Raw genomic sequence first — 17,637 nt, forward strand, 5'->3', positions numbered from 1 at the left:
AATGCCAAGCAGGGATTGGTTGGTTGAAATGTCAATGAGCGCTGGTTTTAAAACGATAAATCCTCAGCAGCGACAACAAAGCACACTCCGGCATATCAGGAATATAGACAATGAGATTATACAACAATACAAATGTTACATTACAAGAATAATATGTTATATATGGATTAAACATTTATCATCTTGTGACGTGACCTTTGACACAGATTTTAGAGCCAAAATATCTTTTTCATTAGCTCTGTTCAGCGATTAAAGCTGAAAAAAGTAATTAAAAATGCTCTTTTTACGTCCTATATAATACTGCCATTTAATGAGATTCGGCAAAAATCCGACCTACATACTTCACAGCGCCGCAGCAATTTGACTGCCGTGCTTTTATTTTGAAAAGCCGAAGTACTTCCGCGCACATCGGTCACGTGACCTGTGTGTCCTTGGTTTGGCTATCTTTGACATGTGAGCGACAGAAACATGTCTTTCCCCAAAAAACCTGGTGGTAAAGCGTTAGATGTTTTGCAGACTCTGCCGCGGATCACTTTAGCAAACTTGCGGCCTGAACCAGGATCCACAACGGCGGTTAGTTTTATTGTACCACTTGTAATATAGCTATCTTTAGCTAGCATCGCTTGTTAGCCTGTTACGTTCGCCAGTGTAGACAAATGCTAACACTCTGTCAGTTGTGTTGATGATACGTTAGCAAGCTAGCGTAAACACTTTTTTCTGTAATTTTCTGTAATTGTAGGAGAGACGGCGAGGGAGAGGACAACATGGTGGCAACAGAAGCGGCCGAGGGCACAAGGGAGAGCGACAGAGAGGCACTCGACCTCGGCTGGGTTTTGAGGGAGGTCAGACTCCCTTCTATCTGTCCATCCCAAAATATGGCTACAATGAAGGACACAGGTAAAAGCTTGTCACACTGCTCTCCAACCTTGAAGCTAACCAGAGACTGTTTGTCAAGTAAAATGGAGTGTTTGTTCCTACAAGTTACAAAAATAAATAGATCATAGATTACAAATACTGTTTACCATATTCTCCAGTTGTGCTTCTCATAAGATGGCAGGTACATTAATCTCACAAGCTTTCACAAATAGATGATCATGGTATTTATACGTCACAGTCCTGCAGATGGTGATGAACTTGTGTTGGTCAAACAGTAGTAAGTAAGACCTCCAGTCGCTCTTTTTCCCAAATAAAGTGAAACAGAAGATCTAAAACATTTGCATACCTGAATATTTGTTTTGTTCATCGTTTTGTTGTTTTTTGCCTCTGCTTCGGTAACGTTTAAGTCAGCTTCTCGTGAATTAAGCAACCAGCAACATATATTAAAGCATCCAGTAGTAAATGTAACTACATACTGTATTTAAGAAGAGATATGATAGACCTTTATTCATCCCAAGGGAAAGTGTTGTGCAGCAGTTGCACGACAAAGTGGGACAGATTGCAGATATAAACAATGCAAAATATTAATAAAGATGCAAGTACAAACATATCAACACAAAGATATCCAAAAACAAAACATAAACAAGGCTAAATAAAGATGATAAGTTTCTTGTATCTCAAGTTGCTTCTGAATACATTGTAGTTGTTGTACAACTGTAAGACTTTTGCATTACATCTTTCTGCTAAGCTGACCGTCAGATTCTGGTGATGAATCATTTCAACCAATTAATAACAGTGCTTTCTCCTTAGTCGCCGTCCTCAGTACCAGCCCCTGTCATTGAAGCGACTTCAGTACCTGATTGATCTCGGACGAGTTGACACGACCCAGCCCATAGACCTGACCCAGCTGGTCAATGCCAGAGGAGTGACGATCCAGCCTCTGAAGAGAGACTACGGAGTCCAGCTCGTTGACGAGGTAAATGCTGTTGATCATGGACGTTTTCACACTTAACATCGATCAAAAGACAGTTCAAAAGTTTTACTTCAAAGGTTAAAAAAAGCACTTAAGGTTCAATGTGTAAGATTTAGGAGGATTTAGGAGCAGAAATAACATGTATAATCACCTGAAACTGATAATTGTTGTGTTTTTGTTAGCTTAGGATGAGCCTTTTACTTCTACAAAAGGAGAGCGTCCTCTTTCATGGAGTCCACCGTGTTGCACATTTTTTGACGGTAGCCTAAAACGGAGAAAAACCTTTTACTATTTTTGCCATTTTAGTAGCGTCCAGATGAGAGGCTGAGACAAGGGATGTTCAGATGGTTTCAATCTGCAATCACACCACTAGATGCCACTAAATCCAAACACTGACCCTTAACTCTCCAGTTTACTGCCTTTTATCTCTCGAAGTTGTAGAAATTCATTCATTTTTAAAGGGAGAGAAAATGGCTTACATTTTTGCTTAATAGGGGGAATTTATAGTTACATTATTGTCAAATAAAATTAATATTTTTTTTGAGTAAAATCAGATTCTCAGGAACCTTAATGTTTCACCACAAATGTAGGGGAGCTGTGTATTTCTCTTGGCCATGATGAGTGTAGAAGAAGGATGGAGGGACTAGTCATTGCTACATGTTTTATGTTAGATGAGGCTTGACAAATGGTCTTTCACATTTGTTCAGCAAAAAACCCCACTACTGTACCAAGTGTAGCTGCAGTACATACGGCATTAGAGCAAAATACAATGTGGCACTATTTTTGTCAGCATACCGTCTTTATTGTCACCAGTAGAGCTGTCCATTTGCCTCATTATTACTGTTAACATCCTGGTCAAATAACTTCCATGAAACTAGAAGGAAAAGATCAAATGCTGATATCAAATTATGGATTTTGGGAGAGGAAGAACGTGATCGCTCTTGTATTATCTTGTGCCAGAAGGGGGCGCCACATAATAAATGTTGTCACTCTGTCACAGCTCATGTTGTTTTTGATCCTGGTCTGCCACAAGTTCACCTTTTCATGTGCTCTCTCTGTTCCAGGGTGCTGATATTTTTGCTGCAAAGATCAACATAGAGGTTCAGAGAGCTTCTGAAGGCGTCATAGCTGCTATTGAGAAGAACGGAGGGGTCATCACTACCAGTTTCTATGATCCTATAAGTCTGGGTAACTAATGAATGATCAATCTTTTTCACCTAGCATTCATCTCTTGTATTTGACATAATGAACTGAAGAATATATTGTTTTTTCTTTGTAGATATTCTCATCAAGCCTGTCCCGTTCTTCATGCGCGGGCAGCCTATCCCGAAGCGAATGTTACCAGGGGAGGATATGGTCCCGTATTACACAGATGCCGAAAGCCGGGGTTACTTGGCCGACCCGGAGAAAATACAGCAGGCCCGGCTCGCCCTGGCGCAGAAGTATGGATATATTTTGCCAGACATTTCAAAGGACGGACTGTGTCACATGCTCTCCATGAGGAAGGATGTTCGACAGATCTTCTTTGGCCTCTCTCCAGGCTGGGTCGTCAACATGGCGGAGAAGAAGATTCTGAAACCCACCGATGAGAAAGTTCTGAGATATTACAGCACGAAATAAGTGTTTATGTACAGTATCTCACGTCAAAACGTGTAAAAAGTCTTGAACATGTTTCCATTTTATATTAAAAATGTGGAAAAGCAGCATTCGGTGTATTGTCATTACACTTAATCTTGAAAACCACACTTTCAAATATGCCGGTTACTTAACTTTTGGGGTTATAAGCTTTATATTTACAACATGATTTAATCCACATTCATGAGTATTTCCCTGCTTTTGAGTGGCTGACGTCTGAGGGCCTCGTGTCCGAGCACAACCGGCCCGTGCTGCATGATGGAAGGAACGTGAACTGTAACAGGTGAGGGGGAAATAAGGCAAATAAGATAACTCAAAGAATGAAAACAGGAAACAGATGCCTAGTGATGTGTGTTACTTGCGAAATGGGTTGCCTAGGCCATAGAAGGGGAGTTTGAAATTAGTCATAGGCAGCTGTATCCTGGTGTGGACGTTCAAAAGATCCCTCTCCGCCCCCCCCTCTTGGAATACAATCACAGGGAAGCACATACATACAACTTCGCCCGGTTGTCCTTAAGACACATAATGATGCCATGACGATCTGTTTGTGCTTTGATATCCAAGGAAATTACCATGATTTACTCTTGATCACTTAAGGATGTCGCTCACCTTCCAGAAGTTCACACTTTCACTTAAGACTTTACACATTTCCAGTCTGTTTTGAAATCCAGTTGGTTTCAATGCAGAATCTCATAAAGATTTTTAGATATTTTAATCAACACCTCATGGCCATTTCCCCCCCGCCTGCACTAGAATATAACCTCGTAGGTTCATGTCTGATAAAAGTCCACTTGTATTTGAACTCTCCATTACGCTTGTGTTTATTTTTTGAAGTCAAAATGGCACACTCGCTATAAATAACTTGGTATTTTACGCAGATATTGTCTTAGGGGAGGCTGCCATAGAATTTCTGCTGGTATAAAAACACTTTATCAAAGGAAGCATATGTTTGTGTGAGTGTGTGCAGGACCACGAGCATTGTGTTTCTATACAAAGTGCCATGTTAGTTACCGGTAGGCAGGGCTCAATTATGCAAGAATAAAAAAGAAAAGTGATGCGCCAAACTTAATGTAAAATATGACTGATTTTATTTTATTAAGTGTTTTTTTGTTGTTGTTGCACAAAACAGCATTGTTAGGGAGAATTTCTTACATTTTTCTGTACATTTCGTAATGTGTTACCACGAGAGACAAAGGTCACACTTTGATGACTTTGCTTGTGGTTCCCTGAGTGTTTTCCTGAATCTCAAGTATCCAATAAACTACACAAGTAGTGGATACGTACACAGCTGGCCCTGCCAGGAAAACCAGCCCAAATCCTTACAGCATAATACTTTAAATAAATCAGGCCACAGGAAAGAAACAGCACAATCATTGTTTATGGCAGAACCACAGTGCTTATCTTCAAAGCAGCAGATCCTTTTGAATTTGTATCAGGTCTCAGACGAGCGAAAGAAAGAAAAAGGAGTCCCTAACAGGCACAAACATCTACTCTGTGAATGTGTGGCTGCATGGAAGAATAAAGAAGTTTTTCTCCATCGATTACACTTAAGAAAACAGTCGTTCACTTGAGCTAAAAAGATTTGTTAGTCTGTTTAAAGGGGAGCATTTCATCTCTGTGTTTCTGCTCCAAATAATCTAATGTCTGAGTCTAACCAGTTCACACTATTTAATTAAACATCCAAGCATTGCCGCTGGAGCTGAGCAGGCCGGCTTGTTTTGGTTATCTGCTGCCTTGAACGAGCCGTTTAGGACAGACAGATATCACGGTGTCTCACAGCTCTCTGTCTAGTTCCAGTTAATAATTAGGGCTAATTACAGCTAATGCAGGCCTCTGTCTGCTGAGGAGAGAAGTGTGGGTCTGCTCCTGGATCAGATTTACACATCTACTGTGTTTGAGTCCAAAATCATGGCTGTGATAAATGACCCGCTGTGATCCTGGACAATAAAAGACTTGGAAGACTTATTCAATTCCTGAGATAAGACTCTTATCAGCAGCAGAATACAATTCCTAATTTACAAAGAATAGTGCTTTTTTCAGCATGAGTGGAGCTCTGCCTCATTAGCCAGTCTCACTCTGAGCAAGTCTGCATGATAGACGAATGCAATGCAATTAGAAAGCAGGGAGGCTGCGATGTAAGGGGAATAAAAGGAGCCAGACGGAGGGTTTGATGGATGTCCTCTTGAATGAATCAGATTTCTGATCTGTTTATCACCACGTCATTAGTCACTTATTGACTAAATAATGATCCAAATTACAAATAAAATTTGCTCTGATGTGATGTCGTCTTCTTATCGTCCTTTATTGTTCTTTTTTCTTTTATTTATCTCTGTATTTGCTACGCTTTTATGTGATTTTACCTGTTTTATCGCTTTTATTCCTTTTACTTTTATTTGCTTGTGTTGACATTTTGTGTTTTGCCTTCTTGCTTTAACTCCTCAGACAGTTCCTTCTTTATTCTGTAATATTGTCCTCATGAGTTTCCTGCTTTTGCCCGTCTGTCAAAGCACTTTGTAAACTATAAATAAAATTATTATTATTGTTATTATTACTACTGTGTCACACACTCTTGCCCCACATGCGTTTATCCTTTATTAGGGTGACATTTTGGCCCTCAGACCTTTTTCGAGATCAACAGTCATTATTGATTGGTCTGTCACTTACTTTCAAGATTAATAGATTAATGGTTTAACATAAGAAATGTCAGAAAATGGTAAATAAAGTGGCCATTGAAAGTTAAAAAAGAAATGATTGAGACTAATAAATAGGAAAAACTTTATCAAACCTGTTTTCTTTTTAGATTTAATATGATTCGTACATTCTCTCACACACAATTTATTTATTTTACTTCTTCATGTAAAGGTTAAAGGTTAAATTCTGAGTTTGAATTTCTTCTCCAAAACTACATAGTGCCCCTTTTAATTATTTGATTTTATGCTGTGATGTTCCCATTCGAAGATCCTATTTTTTGGCAGACCAACAGTCCAAAACACAAAAATACACAATAAATTTACAATAATAGTAAAAAGAAGAAGAGCTTTATTTATACTATAGCTCTGAAACAAAGTAAAAAAGTGCTTTACATTAAAAACATACAGTAAAAGATATAATAGATACAATCCAGAACTAAAGCTACAAACAAGGTAAAAAGTTCAAATGATAACAATAAATACAATCAGTTAAAGGTTAACTTTTTACAGGCCTTAGACAAACAAAGAGACCTCCTGAAGCATGGATTAACAGCTTGAAAACATTTTAGATGAACTTAAAGCCATATTTTAAAGCAAACTGCCTTTTTGAGTTTGAATCATAGTGGGGGTGAGAACAAAATCAGCACATTGCACATCTAGAAGTCGGACAGGTCAAGAATAAAGGACGACGTAACAAAACTGTGGATCGAGACTGAGTTTTCCTGCCTGAGATCCCCAGACAATGATATAAAACAGAGAAAAGCAGTAAATCTTCCCACTTTCAGACACAGGAAATGGTGAGTGTCGGCATTTTTGCTGCATAAATGTGATGAATCATTAATCAACTGTCAAAAGCTGAGAATGTTCAATCGATAATGATGCTCAAAAGTTCAAATCCTGAGCTCTCAGGTGTGTCCTCTGAGCTGTGTTTGAAGTCTGGCTGAGCCCCGGCCTGTTATCTCTGCTCAGAGGTGGGGGCGTCATTGTGTTCGGCTAATGAGGCTACATTAAGCCTGTCTACACCAGGGGGCATGTAATCCTCTCAGCTGGCCTGACGTAGGGCCGGGCAGGGCACTGTTTACACGGGGAGTGTGGAGGCTAGCACTCAGGGCCCCGGGGCCCTCGGTCTATACTGTTAAATCTGCTCAAACACGTGATTAAGAAGAAGGTGGAGGTGGAGTTGGAGGTGGAGGTGGAGGTGGTGGTGGGGGCTCAGATCACTGCATAGAATGGTGTCTGAGTCCTGACAGAGTCTATCTTGCTTCTGGCCTGCTGTGCCCATACAATACAACACAATGCGATAGAGTCCCTCGCTGCGAAGATCACGGTCACCTGACACAGCAGTATTATATCCCCTTCACACCTTCCAGCCATGAAACAATGCAGCTCTTTATGAATGAAGCACTGTAAGGAAAGTCGGTGGGATGGCACCGGGAATACAGTGCTTCATTATCAGACGTTTTCTCGCCTGGGGGTTTTTCTGCAAGTTCGTCTCAGCAAATCCTCCATAATATGAGATGAGAAGAGCGTTCAGCAGCTTTTGTGGCGTCTAGAAAATGTGAGTTCAGGTGATCCGGCTCACGTGAAACCATCCTTTTCATTCACAAATCACGCATAAGTGCTCCAGATCCAACCAAAAACTTCATCCAGAGTCGCCAAGAATCCACGAGGCCCTGTTTAAATCCTGCTGAGATGCTCCTGGTGCACGGATCCTCTACCTGTGCAAGCCCGGCCATCACTGCTCCACAGCGAAGACGGAGAGGAGTGTCCCATATATGAGTTCTGTCCAATACAATGGCACATTGTGATCAGAACAATCCCCATTCAGGAAGGATAGTGCCCATTCAGCTTGTTTGGCTGTGGGACAATGCAATGATACCCTACTGTCACCTCATAGATCAGGATTCATTAATAGGACTGGAATAAAGGGCAAATTACACATGTTTTTAAAGGTATAATACGTAAAAAATTATCCTGGTGGCAAATTAATACATGGAGTAGGGTGAGTGGATAGTTAAAGGTTCACTATGTAGTTTTAGAAAAGCAATTGTAATCAGAAGAGACTGATTATTTGATTTGACCTATTTTTTGCTGTCATGTTCTCATTCGAAGGTGAGAGGGTGCAAAGTTTAAATGATAACGATAAATACCATCAGTTAAAGGTTGTTATGCAACTTTTTACGGGCCTGCTTTTGAATTTCTTCTCCAAAACGACATAGTGCCCCTTTAAAAACGACAAAATCCAGATATCAAAGGGGCACTATAAGAAATTCAAATGCAGAATCTTAATATTTACAATATTAATGCGATAATGATACAGAAATGTTTATTTTTCCATAACTGAATGAACCAGCTGTTCTCAGAGGAAAATAAGTGCTTGGAGCTAGAAGGGTGGCAGGGTCCGCCACATATAAAGAAACACAGAATGAATTTCATTGTCCTTTAAGGTCAGTTTGTTTATTCAGGCATGAAAACAAAGAGAGTTTGTTTATATAGTTTGTTTATTTAGATTTAAATGTCTTGCCCCAAAACTAAACAGTGCTCCTTTAATGATGCAAAGATCCAGATGCTGACCTCCACCTTGACTCCCAAACACTGTCTAATATCAATCAGACTCAGTTCTCGGGGCAGCTCGGCCGAAACTAACGTTATTGTATTCACGCTGCGTCGTTCAACTTAATTGATTAAATCCATTAGTGCTCTTCAAGGCGCAATGGCGCGTGCGTCCCGTTTGACACCGCGGATGTGGATTCAACCTCTAATTCTGACAACACGTGAAGAAAAGCACCTCCACCCCTCCTCCACCCTCCACCTCCTCCACCAAACACTCTCAAACTCCAGATTTTAAATCTTCATTTCTCAGGTTGGCATTGATCTCGTGACGCGTCTCGTGTTATCTGTCCTCTCAAAGCCGCATGCCACGTTTATCAGTTTCGCCTGATGGCTGACGGTTCAGGTGGACAGTGCCTTAATCAATCCTGTTATTGAATTTGCCAATGTCACAGTATTGATCGGGCTTTTATTTAATTAAGATATCAAGCTCTATTAACGCCTGATTGACTTCTCACAGCAAAGTCCAACGAGAACACTCATATAATATCTATATATACATATAAATAACAGTGGAGACTTGCATGTGTGTATTAACGCAGTAATACACAGTATTTACAATGCAAAGCGGCAGGTGCAGGTATAACTGCAGGCTCAGTCCGTGTATTGCAGATGCAAAGTCGCCGCTGTCACCATAATGACATCTATTGTCTGTGTAATGTTTGTCGCCGGTGCCAAAGACAGATATTCATTGAAACCAGGCAGAGGAAGCGAGCACCTGTAATGGCATCCTGTTATATTAAAGTGGGATCACACGCCTGAGGAGTTTCTGGAGAGATCATTAAAGCCCAATACACAAACCGACTTTATACTCTTCTCTTCAGTCATATAGTCTAGTGTAATGTCGTTGCATGTATTTATATGTTTGTTTTGTTCATCTTAATAAAGCCATTATCTCGCATTCACGTGTTTTTAAAGGTGCACTGTGCACATTTTTTTAAATATACCTAAACAAACTAAATAAACAAACTCTCTTTGTTTACATGACAGAATCAACTGAATAAACAAGCTGACCTTAAAGGACAACACAAGTCAATACTGTTTTACTTTGTGGCGGACCCTGCCACCTTTCTAGCCTCAAACAGTGTTCTGGGCCTTATTTTCCTCTGAGAACAGCTTGTTTATTCAGTTAAGGAAAAATAAATATAAGTTTGTATTTCCTCTCTAGAAGTACACAGTGCTCATTTTAATGCTCAGAAATGTGTTTATTCTGACATTTATTCACTGCATGGCACTTAATTCTGAATTTCCTGTAAATAAAACATTCCTATCATATGAATAATTCCCCAAAAAGTGTGTATTTGTACTTATATTTGTAGTTATACCTCATTATATTTTCATTTCTTACAGGATTTATAGGTTATTTCAAAGATTTTGATGTTCTTTATACTTTTCAATAACACATAAATAACACAAAACACAACAAAACAGCTTTTGTTGCTTTCTCCTAAATAACTTAAGTAGATGGGGAATTAAATCCTCAGTAATGTTTACTCTGATATTAATGCACATGGCACTTAATTCCTAATTTCCTGTAAATAAAACATTCCTATGATATAAATAATTCCCCAAAAAGTGTGTTTATGCACTCAAAAGTGAGTTATAGCCAATTATACTTTAATTTATCAGAGGATTTATAGGATATTTGAACGTTTTTTTATGTTTTTTATCCTTACAAAAGAAACTTACAAAAGAAACATACACAGGATTAAAGGATGAGTTCACACAAATATGAAAGCTCACAACAAAACACAGAGTACAACTGACATAGATGGGGACTTGTTTGTAACTCTCATAAATGTGTTTATTCTGATATTTATGCACTGCATGACAACTTAACTCTAAATTTCCTGGAACTGAAACATTCTCACAATATAAATAATTCTTCAACAAGTGTGTTTGTGTGCTCACAAGTGAGTTATGGCCTATTTAACTGTTATTTCTGTGGATATTTTAAAGCTTTTGGTGTTTTTTTATCCTTGAAAAATGTCACTGTGCAATGAGTTATTTTTAATTAGCCCATAAATTATAGAAAACTGACAAAAGAAACATAAATTATAGGTTGAAAGAGACAAACTGCAGTCATCCTGCCATAGTTTCTATGAGTCTGAATCTCTGCTGCAGTTTTGACTCAGTTCAATACACTTTTGTCTCTGTCTCCTGTTTCCTCTCAGGAAGTCAGTCAGTCTATTTTTATAGATTTGTCTCATCTTTTAATTCAGATTTTTTTTTTCAAAGTAAGAAAGCAGCTGTCTCAGTGTTTTTCCTGTCCTCGAGGTGAGCTCATCATGCCCCTCTGCACGCACCTATCAGCTGTTTTTTTTTTTTTTTCTGTGTGTGTGCGGGTAAATATTTGTGCGCGGTAATCGTGTAATAAACGCGCCTTGATCATGTTTGTTTCAGTCCTGTAAAATGTACTTTGATAGAGACAGTGGACGGCCGATAAGAGCTGAGAGCCACAATGTAATTAGTAACCAGGCCGGCCTCCTGAAAACTTTGATGTCCCCCTATCAATACCCTGCCTGCTGCCTTTCAGGACCTATTGATTAGATTCCAGTTCTCTCCAATGGGGGAAGAAGCTGTAATTTGATTTTCCTCATATGTTTTTTTTAAGAGAATTAAGACTGAAACTGGATTTTTCTTCAATGAAAGTGACAGAGAAGGAAACAATTCATGCGTAAATATCAGAAATTGTCAAAATCCAAATTTATTTGCCTAAAAAGATAAAAAGAAGGTAAAATATTCTTTAATTTTGCATTTTATACAGACATATGTGTTTACATGTGCAGTTAAAAAGTCTTTAGGTGTAATTATGGCAGCATAAAGAGGCAAAAATGCACATTTCTGATCGCATGTTCTCTTATTTTACGCAATCTGGAGATGAAACGATGGATTTTAACATTATATAACATCTTAATCTCACATCATTACACACTCATGACTCCTCCGATGTGAAGTTTCGTGAGGTCGTTGATTGGGGCGTCGGATGGGCCTATCACCGACCCGAGAAAACACCTGGAATTCACACCTTAAATCCACTCCTCCCGGCCTCCCATTGGTGGAGCGCCCACATATATCCGTCAGCATCACCAGGAGGATGACAGCGGCCTTCAGCAGCAGCCGAGTCAACCATCATCATCATCGGTAACCATGCGTTTCAGTCACGACCCCGCCGCTTTCCAGCTCTGCGCAAACATGTTCGAGAGCGAGGACTCGGGCTCCGCAGACGGGGAGCAGATGGCCGAGGTGCGCTCGCCGTGCTCGGGCCCCTCCAGCCCGCAGTCCGTGACCTCGGACTCCAGCTGCACCAGCCCCGAGGCCAAGTCTGCGTCAGCGCAGCAGAGAGTCAGGAGGCCCCTGAACGCCTTCATCATCTGGACCAAAGAGGAGCGCAGGAGGCTGGCACACCTGAACCCAGACCTGGAGAACACGGATCTGAGCAAAATACTCGGTAAGATTTTTGATCTACAGCCTGAAAAATGTTCCTAATAAGACCTGTGTTTCGTCTTAAAACTAGTAGAAATGTTTGTAGTCTTTGGGCCAAGAAAATGTCTCGTGATCTCCTGCCTGCAGCATAAAAAGTTTCAATCATATACCCAAAATATATGATTAAAGGATAAGTTCACCCAAAAATGAAAACTCTTCTATGTACTCGCCCTCATGCAGATGGAAGTGCAGTGAAGTTTCATAGTCCACAAAACATTTTCTTGAGCTTCACAGCAAAACAACGTTCTCCCAAACATCTGAAGTAGATGGGGACTTGTTTTAAAATGTAAAAAAAACCAAAACAGCCCCCATCTACTTCAATCATAGCAGAATGTTGCAACACCGAAGCTCCAGAAATGTTTTGTGGACTATGAAACTTCACCTGATTTTCTATCAGCATGAGCTTGAGTAGATAACGACTGAATATTTGTGTGAACTACTCCTTTAAAGTTTTCATTAACTGTCACTGGTCGGCTGCAGATCATTAACCCCGCTCTCTTCTTACAGGAAAGACCTGGAAGGCCATGTCTCTGGCTGAGAAACGCCCCTACATGCAGGAGGCCGAGCGTCTCAGGGTCCAGCACACCATCGACTATCCCAACTACAAGTACAGGCCCCGCAGGAGGAAGCAGCTGAAGAAGAGCTCCAAGCCCCCAGGTGCAGATGCTTCCTCTTCCCATCCAGCGCTCTGCAGCTCTGGCTTCATGGTGCCCCACAACCTCACCCACCTGCTCCAGAACCAGCAGCCATCCTACCCGAGCATGCACGCTTTCCCCAACTCCCCCGCTAACTTCAACCCTTCGCGCAGCAGCTACACAAACAGTCCAGTTTTTCCAGACACAGCAGCAGCGGACGCTTTCAACCCGCCGGCGTACCCTGCAGAGCCTCAGGTGTACTATGGCGGTCAGCACATGCAGTATGGTTTCTCCGCCTCTGCAGCTCCCCATGTGGATCAAGCAGAGTCCAGGTTGTACGGGGGCCTGCTGTGTCCTGCCGGGCCCTCCCTGGAGTTTTACCTGGAACAGGTCCAGCTGGACATGCTGTACGATCTGGACCGCAGCGAGTTCGAACAGTACCTGAGTCCGACCCCTCACAGGCCGGAGTCAGTGGACCCCAGCAGCTACCATCAGCAGAGCAGCCACAGACAGGGACGCTCTCTGTCGTAACACCGCGAACACTGACGTATTTATTTAAATCATTTCGGCGTGTCGTCTGATAACGACCGCTGGAAGTGTACACTGTGCAATTTGTTTACGAAAACTTGTGTTCTTAGATGACTGTACCGTCTTCAAATGTGATTATATTGAATCAATAAATAATTAATTCAACTGAAAATCTTCATGTCGTGCGTTGTGAATATACCCTGAAGTCAAACTTGAGTAAAAGTAAAGATGTGGTGTTAAAATATCACTTTGGTAAAAGTGAAAGTCACTCATACGAAGATACTTCAATAAAATATGAATTATCTGATAAAATAGGTACTGAAGTGTAAAAAGTACAAGTAAAATCAAATATATATACATATATTTATATCTATATTTATATACTGTATTCTAGAGGTCAACCAATTATCAGCCTGGCCGATAATTGGATATAATATTCAGCATCTAATTGTCTGAATCAGTGATTTTTTCTATCAGATTGACAATAAATTTAATTAATATATTAAAAAAAAACAAAGAACTTTGGCTCTGATGCAATTGTCAAAGTAACTAGTAACTAAATTTATCAAATAGTTGTAGTGGAGTATAAACAAGCAGACTAAAGTAAAGTACGAGTACCTCAGAATTGTAAATTGAAAAATATACTTAGTTACATTCCATCACTGTTCATGCCTTTATTAATACATAAAAAAGTAGAAAAACCACAAGAATTACAGATTAAAATGATATTTTTTTTAAACCAACAGGTGTCATAAAGCTGCTCCAGTGATTTCTGCATGTAATAACTCATTTATAATACATTGTAATGCACTTATAAGCAGAAATAAGTGTTTAATAATGTAGTTGTCAACCACTATAAATCCTCAACCACTCACACACACCCTATAAACAGATATTGAATGACAATAAAGTGAAACACAGCTGCAGAGATGTCAAACATCTCGACAAATACTAAACATTCAACACTTAACACAAAAATGTCCTTATTCCTGCTGAAAACTGAATGACAGTATGTTATAAATCATTTATATGCGAACGTACTGCTTATAAATGATAAAAAGGGAAACTTAAAGCTTGACCAACATCTTTATATGAAATGTGGATTTCCCTGATTTAGAGTGAATGATTTTACTTTTGTTCAGTACGTAGTTACAAGGATTTAGCACTCGTTTATTTATCTCAGTGAAAAATAAAAATAGACGATTCTCTCCAGGGTCACAGGAAACATCACACAACTGTCCCACATGGTGAGTCCTCATGACAAGTACACTGATCGGCCCCTTTAAGATGGATGCAAATGATTTTAAATATCTGTTTCATTAAACAATGTTGGAGCTATACTACCCGCCCTTTGGCAGAAGCCAAACTGTTGACACGCTGTTTAATCTCCATCCTCACGTCTTTCTTGGCTCACAGAGGGAAGCAGGGTGGGCGCCAGGGGCATAAACTTCCCAACTTCCTGTTTCATTTTAAAACATTTCACAAAGGCTCTAAAAATATGGCCCAAAATCGACATATCTCCAGACTTATTTGACTTTGGCTGCCAAATGTTTACTCATTTAGGAAAATGTTTACTTCCCTGCCCTGTATTTTCTGTGTCAGAGCCTCGAGGTTGAACTCTGACCGGGACAGATATAAGGCCGAGGCCCTCGATCCAACAGGTCGGGTGCTGCAAGGACAAAACCCGTCAGTTCACCCACATCAGGAAAATAAATATGAAATGTATCATCTGATTATCTGATGCTTTTACTAACTGCAGAATCTGCTATTAGATCATGTTGTGTATGTGTTTTACTACAATGTAGGATGTTTTTGGCTATCGTGTTAGTTATATTATTATAGGGTGCATAAGAGCATCCTGCAAAGGCAAACAGTCTTTTAGCTAACTCGAGTGCATTTACGTTTGTTTGAGTATTGCTTAATTTACGCCGTCCCTTTTCAAATAACATAATGATTATAAAAATAATAATAAAAATTACTTGGTGTTTCTTACTTCCCTTGGAAACTTAAAACAAAAAACTTTTTTTCCCCCAAAATGCAAATTTTATATACAGCATAAATATGAAACATTTTTAAAGATATATAAATGTAAAAGTAGTCCAACATGCCTACCAACTTTTTAGTGATTGTTACCTATAAAGATAAATATATGACTAAAAATAGCTAATGTTCATTTTAAAACATCAAAAAGTCAAAATAATAATCACAGCAGTCTTCGTAAAACTAGATCAGACTTGCTTATCTGTACTCAGTATTTACTACTAACTTCTACAAGGACACAATATTTGGTCAGAAGTTACATATCCACTGATCGGAGTGAAACTTTTTTTAAAACAACTTTTTTAAAAACTTTTCTTTAAACAAATGTCGCTAATATTACAGCTTTGCCCTCATTAATGACTGCACTGTTATTGAAAACACCTAAAAATGCCCCAAAATGTGACGATTTATTAACTGCAACACATTTACAGAGGATTAACATTTATCTTCATTGCACTGAAAACTATTTAAAATCAGAAAATCTTTCCATGGAAATATTCAGCTATTTAAAAATTAGCTGACCATTATGGACATTTTTTGCTGATTAATTGGTCGAGGGTGTTTTTTGTAATGTTATTTTGGGAGTATTTTGGGATTTTTACATGATTTTGTTCAGTCAGCCCTCTGAAGCTAAAGTGAATAAAACACTGAAATAAAATAAAACATTATTACCTTTGAAAACAGATTTACTTGTTGCTAACGTCTGGAATTTTTTAATCTTTTTTTAAACTGCAGTGCATCTTGGGGTTAGGGTTAGTGTCTGAAATGTTAAATGCAACTCGTTGTTAAGCTAAAAAACAAACATTGGTGTAGACAGCCGGTAGCAGCGTTTGGAAATGAGTCTGCAGAGGGCTATGTTGTGAGTCAGTGATGGAAATCAGATCTCGAGGTGTTGGAAGGAAATGGATGAGCACTGCGCCGGCTGAGGGAAGGATGACCTCGCTTGGACGCGAGAGCAGAGGAGCTGATTAGGAAAGCGAAGACTTGCTGCAATCCAACGCCACCTGAATAAGCGGAAGAAATCTGACGTCAGTTCAACTCCCATGACAATATTACAAAACACGCTGCAATGTCAAACGCAGAATGAACTGCAGCGCAAAAATAATACACATGATGAAATAATGCTGGTTTATGTTCTGTCAGTCCTTGTTTTCCCCCTTTTAGTAGCTTGAACTCAAAACTGTTCGTTCAACTTGTTGTTTTTGTCAAACTTTGGCCCCTCAGCAACAATTAACGACCAGTCGCAGGAACTTCCTGAAGGAAAAACAACGGGATGATATCAGTGTTTCAGGTGAAAATATCATCAACGATAAACAGAGATGGAAATGGCAGCTGCACGAGTCAGATATCTTTGTTACATTTATGAAACTCATTATTTGTCAAATATTTACAGGGCTGTGTTTACACAGACTTCTGGTTTATTGGAAAATAAACAACTGAAAGTGAATGTGCAAGAAGTGAAACTGGAGTAGGTTTTGATGTTAAATCCTTTGAAATCCAGCAAAACTTTCTCTTTTAACACTTTTACTCAGCATTTCAAGTGGCTTATTTTCCTAAGATGCCATTTGTTACTGAAGGAACAGTTTATTCTGACCTCCTGCTTTTACCGATCTGGATTGTTTTGATGTGAGTTGCAGATATCAGCCAAAGAGATGTCTCTCTTCCCTTGAAAATAAGGGAACTAGGTAACACCCGGCTTGTGGTGCCCAAAGTGCTGAAAAAAAATACATTTGAAAAACTCAAAACCTAAAAAATCATGACCTGATGACTCAAGATGATCTACAGACCTTGTTGTGAGCAGCTTCACGTAGGAACAATTTACTTTCAACTTAACTAAACGATGTAACCGTGCAGAAGGAAACATGCGTCTGCTCATGGATGTGCAGCTAGCTAACTACGCTAAGGAGGCCAGCTAACGTTGACACACCTGACAGGTGTAGTTCGGTGTAGTTTACGCCATATTTCGCCACCTGGAGAATAAGAACAGCTACGTCAGAATGCTGTTTCTAAAATTTCTGCTTTTTTTTTTTTTTTTTGAGAAACAAAACCACACATTCTCAGGCCTTTCCCCAGTTTTTCCAAAGACAATGAAGATTAAACAGGTTTCCTGTCTGAATTTATGTGATCTCGACCCAGAGTTATTTCTGTGACTAGTCCAAGAGTG

At 39.5% G+C, this 17,637-nt stretch overlaps 2 protein-coding genes across 2 annotated transcripts; both read left to right on the forward strand.

Annotated features, from left to right (window-relative positions):
* The first annotated feature begins 385 nt into the window (after positions 1 to 385).
* Positions 386 to 3,552, forward strand: mrpl15 (mitochondrial ribosomal protein L15). The gene is made up of 5 exons (XM_084341059.1): positions 386 to 573; positions 740 to 897; positions 1,687 to 1,852; positions 2,914 to 3,037; positions 3,129 to 3,552. Exons 1-5 carry the CDS (start codon positions 469 to 471, stop codon positions 3,467 to 3,469), a joined length of 894 nt encoding a protein of 297 aa, XP_084197185.1. The 5' UTR covers positions 386 to 468; the 3' UTR covers positions 3,470 to 3,552.
* An 8,382-nt stretch (positions 3,553 to 11,934) lies between these two features.
* Positions 11,935 to 13,437, forward strand: sox32 (SRY-box transcription factor 32; the record flags this gene model as incomplete). The annotated part of the gene is made up of 2 exons (XM_084340825.1): positions 11,935 to 12,235; positions 12,778 to 13,437. 2 exons carry the CDS (start codon positions 11,935 to 11,937, stop codon positions 13,434 to 13,436), a joined length of 960 nt encoding a protein of 319 aa, XP_084196951.1. The 3' UTR covers position 13,437.
* Between the last annotated feature and the right edge of the window lie 4,200 nt (positions 13,438 to 17,637).

This window comes from Pagrus pagrus (assembly GCF_965226575.1).
Source record: "Pagrus pagrus genome assembly, chromosome: 20".
In the NCBI taxonomy this organism is placed as follows: domain Eukaryota; kingdom Metazoa; phylum Chordata; class Actinopteri; order Spariformes; family Sparidae; genus Pagrus; species Pagrus pagrus.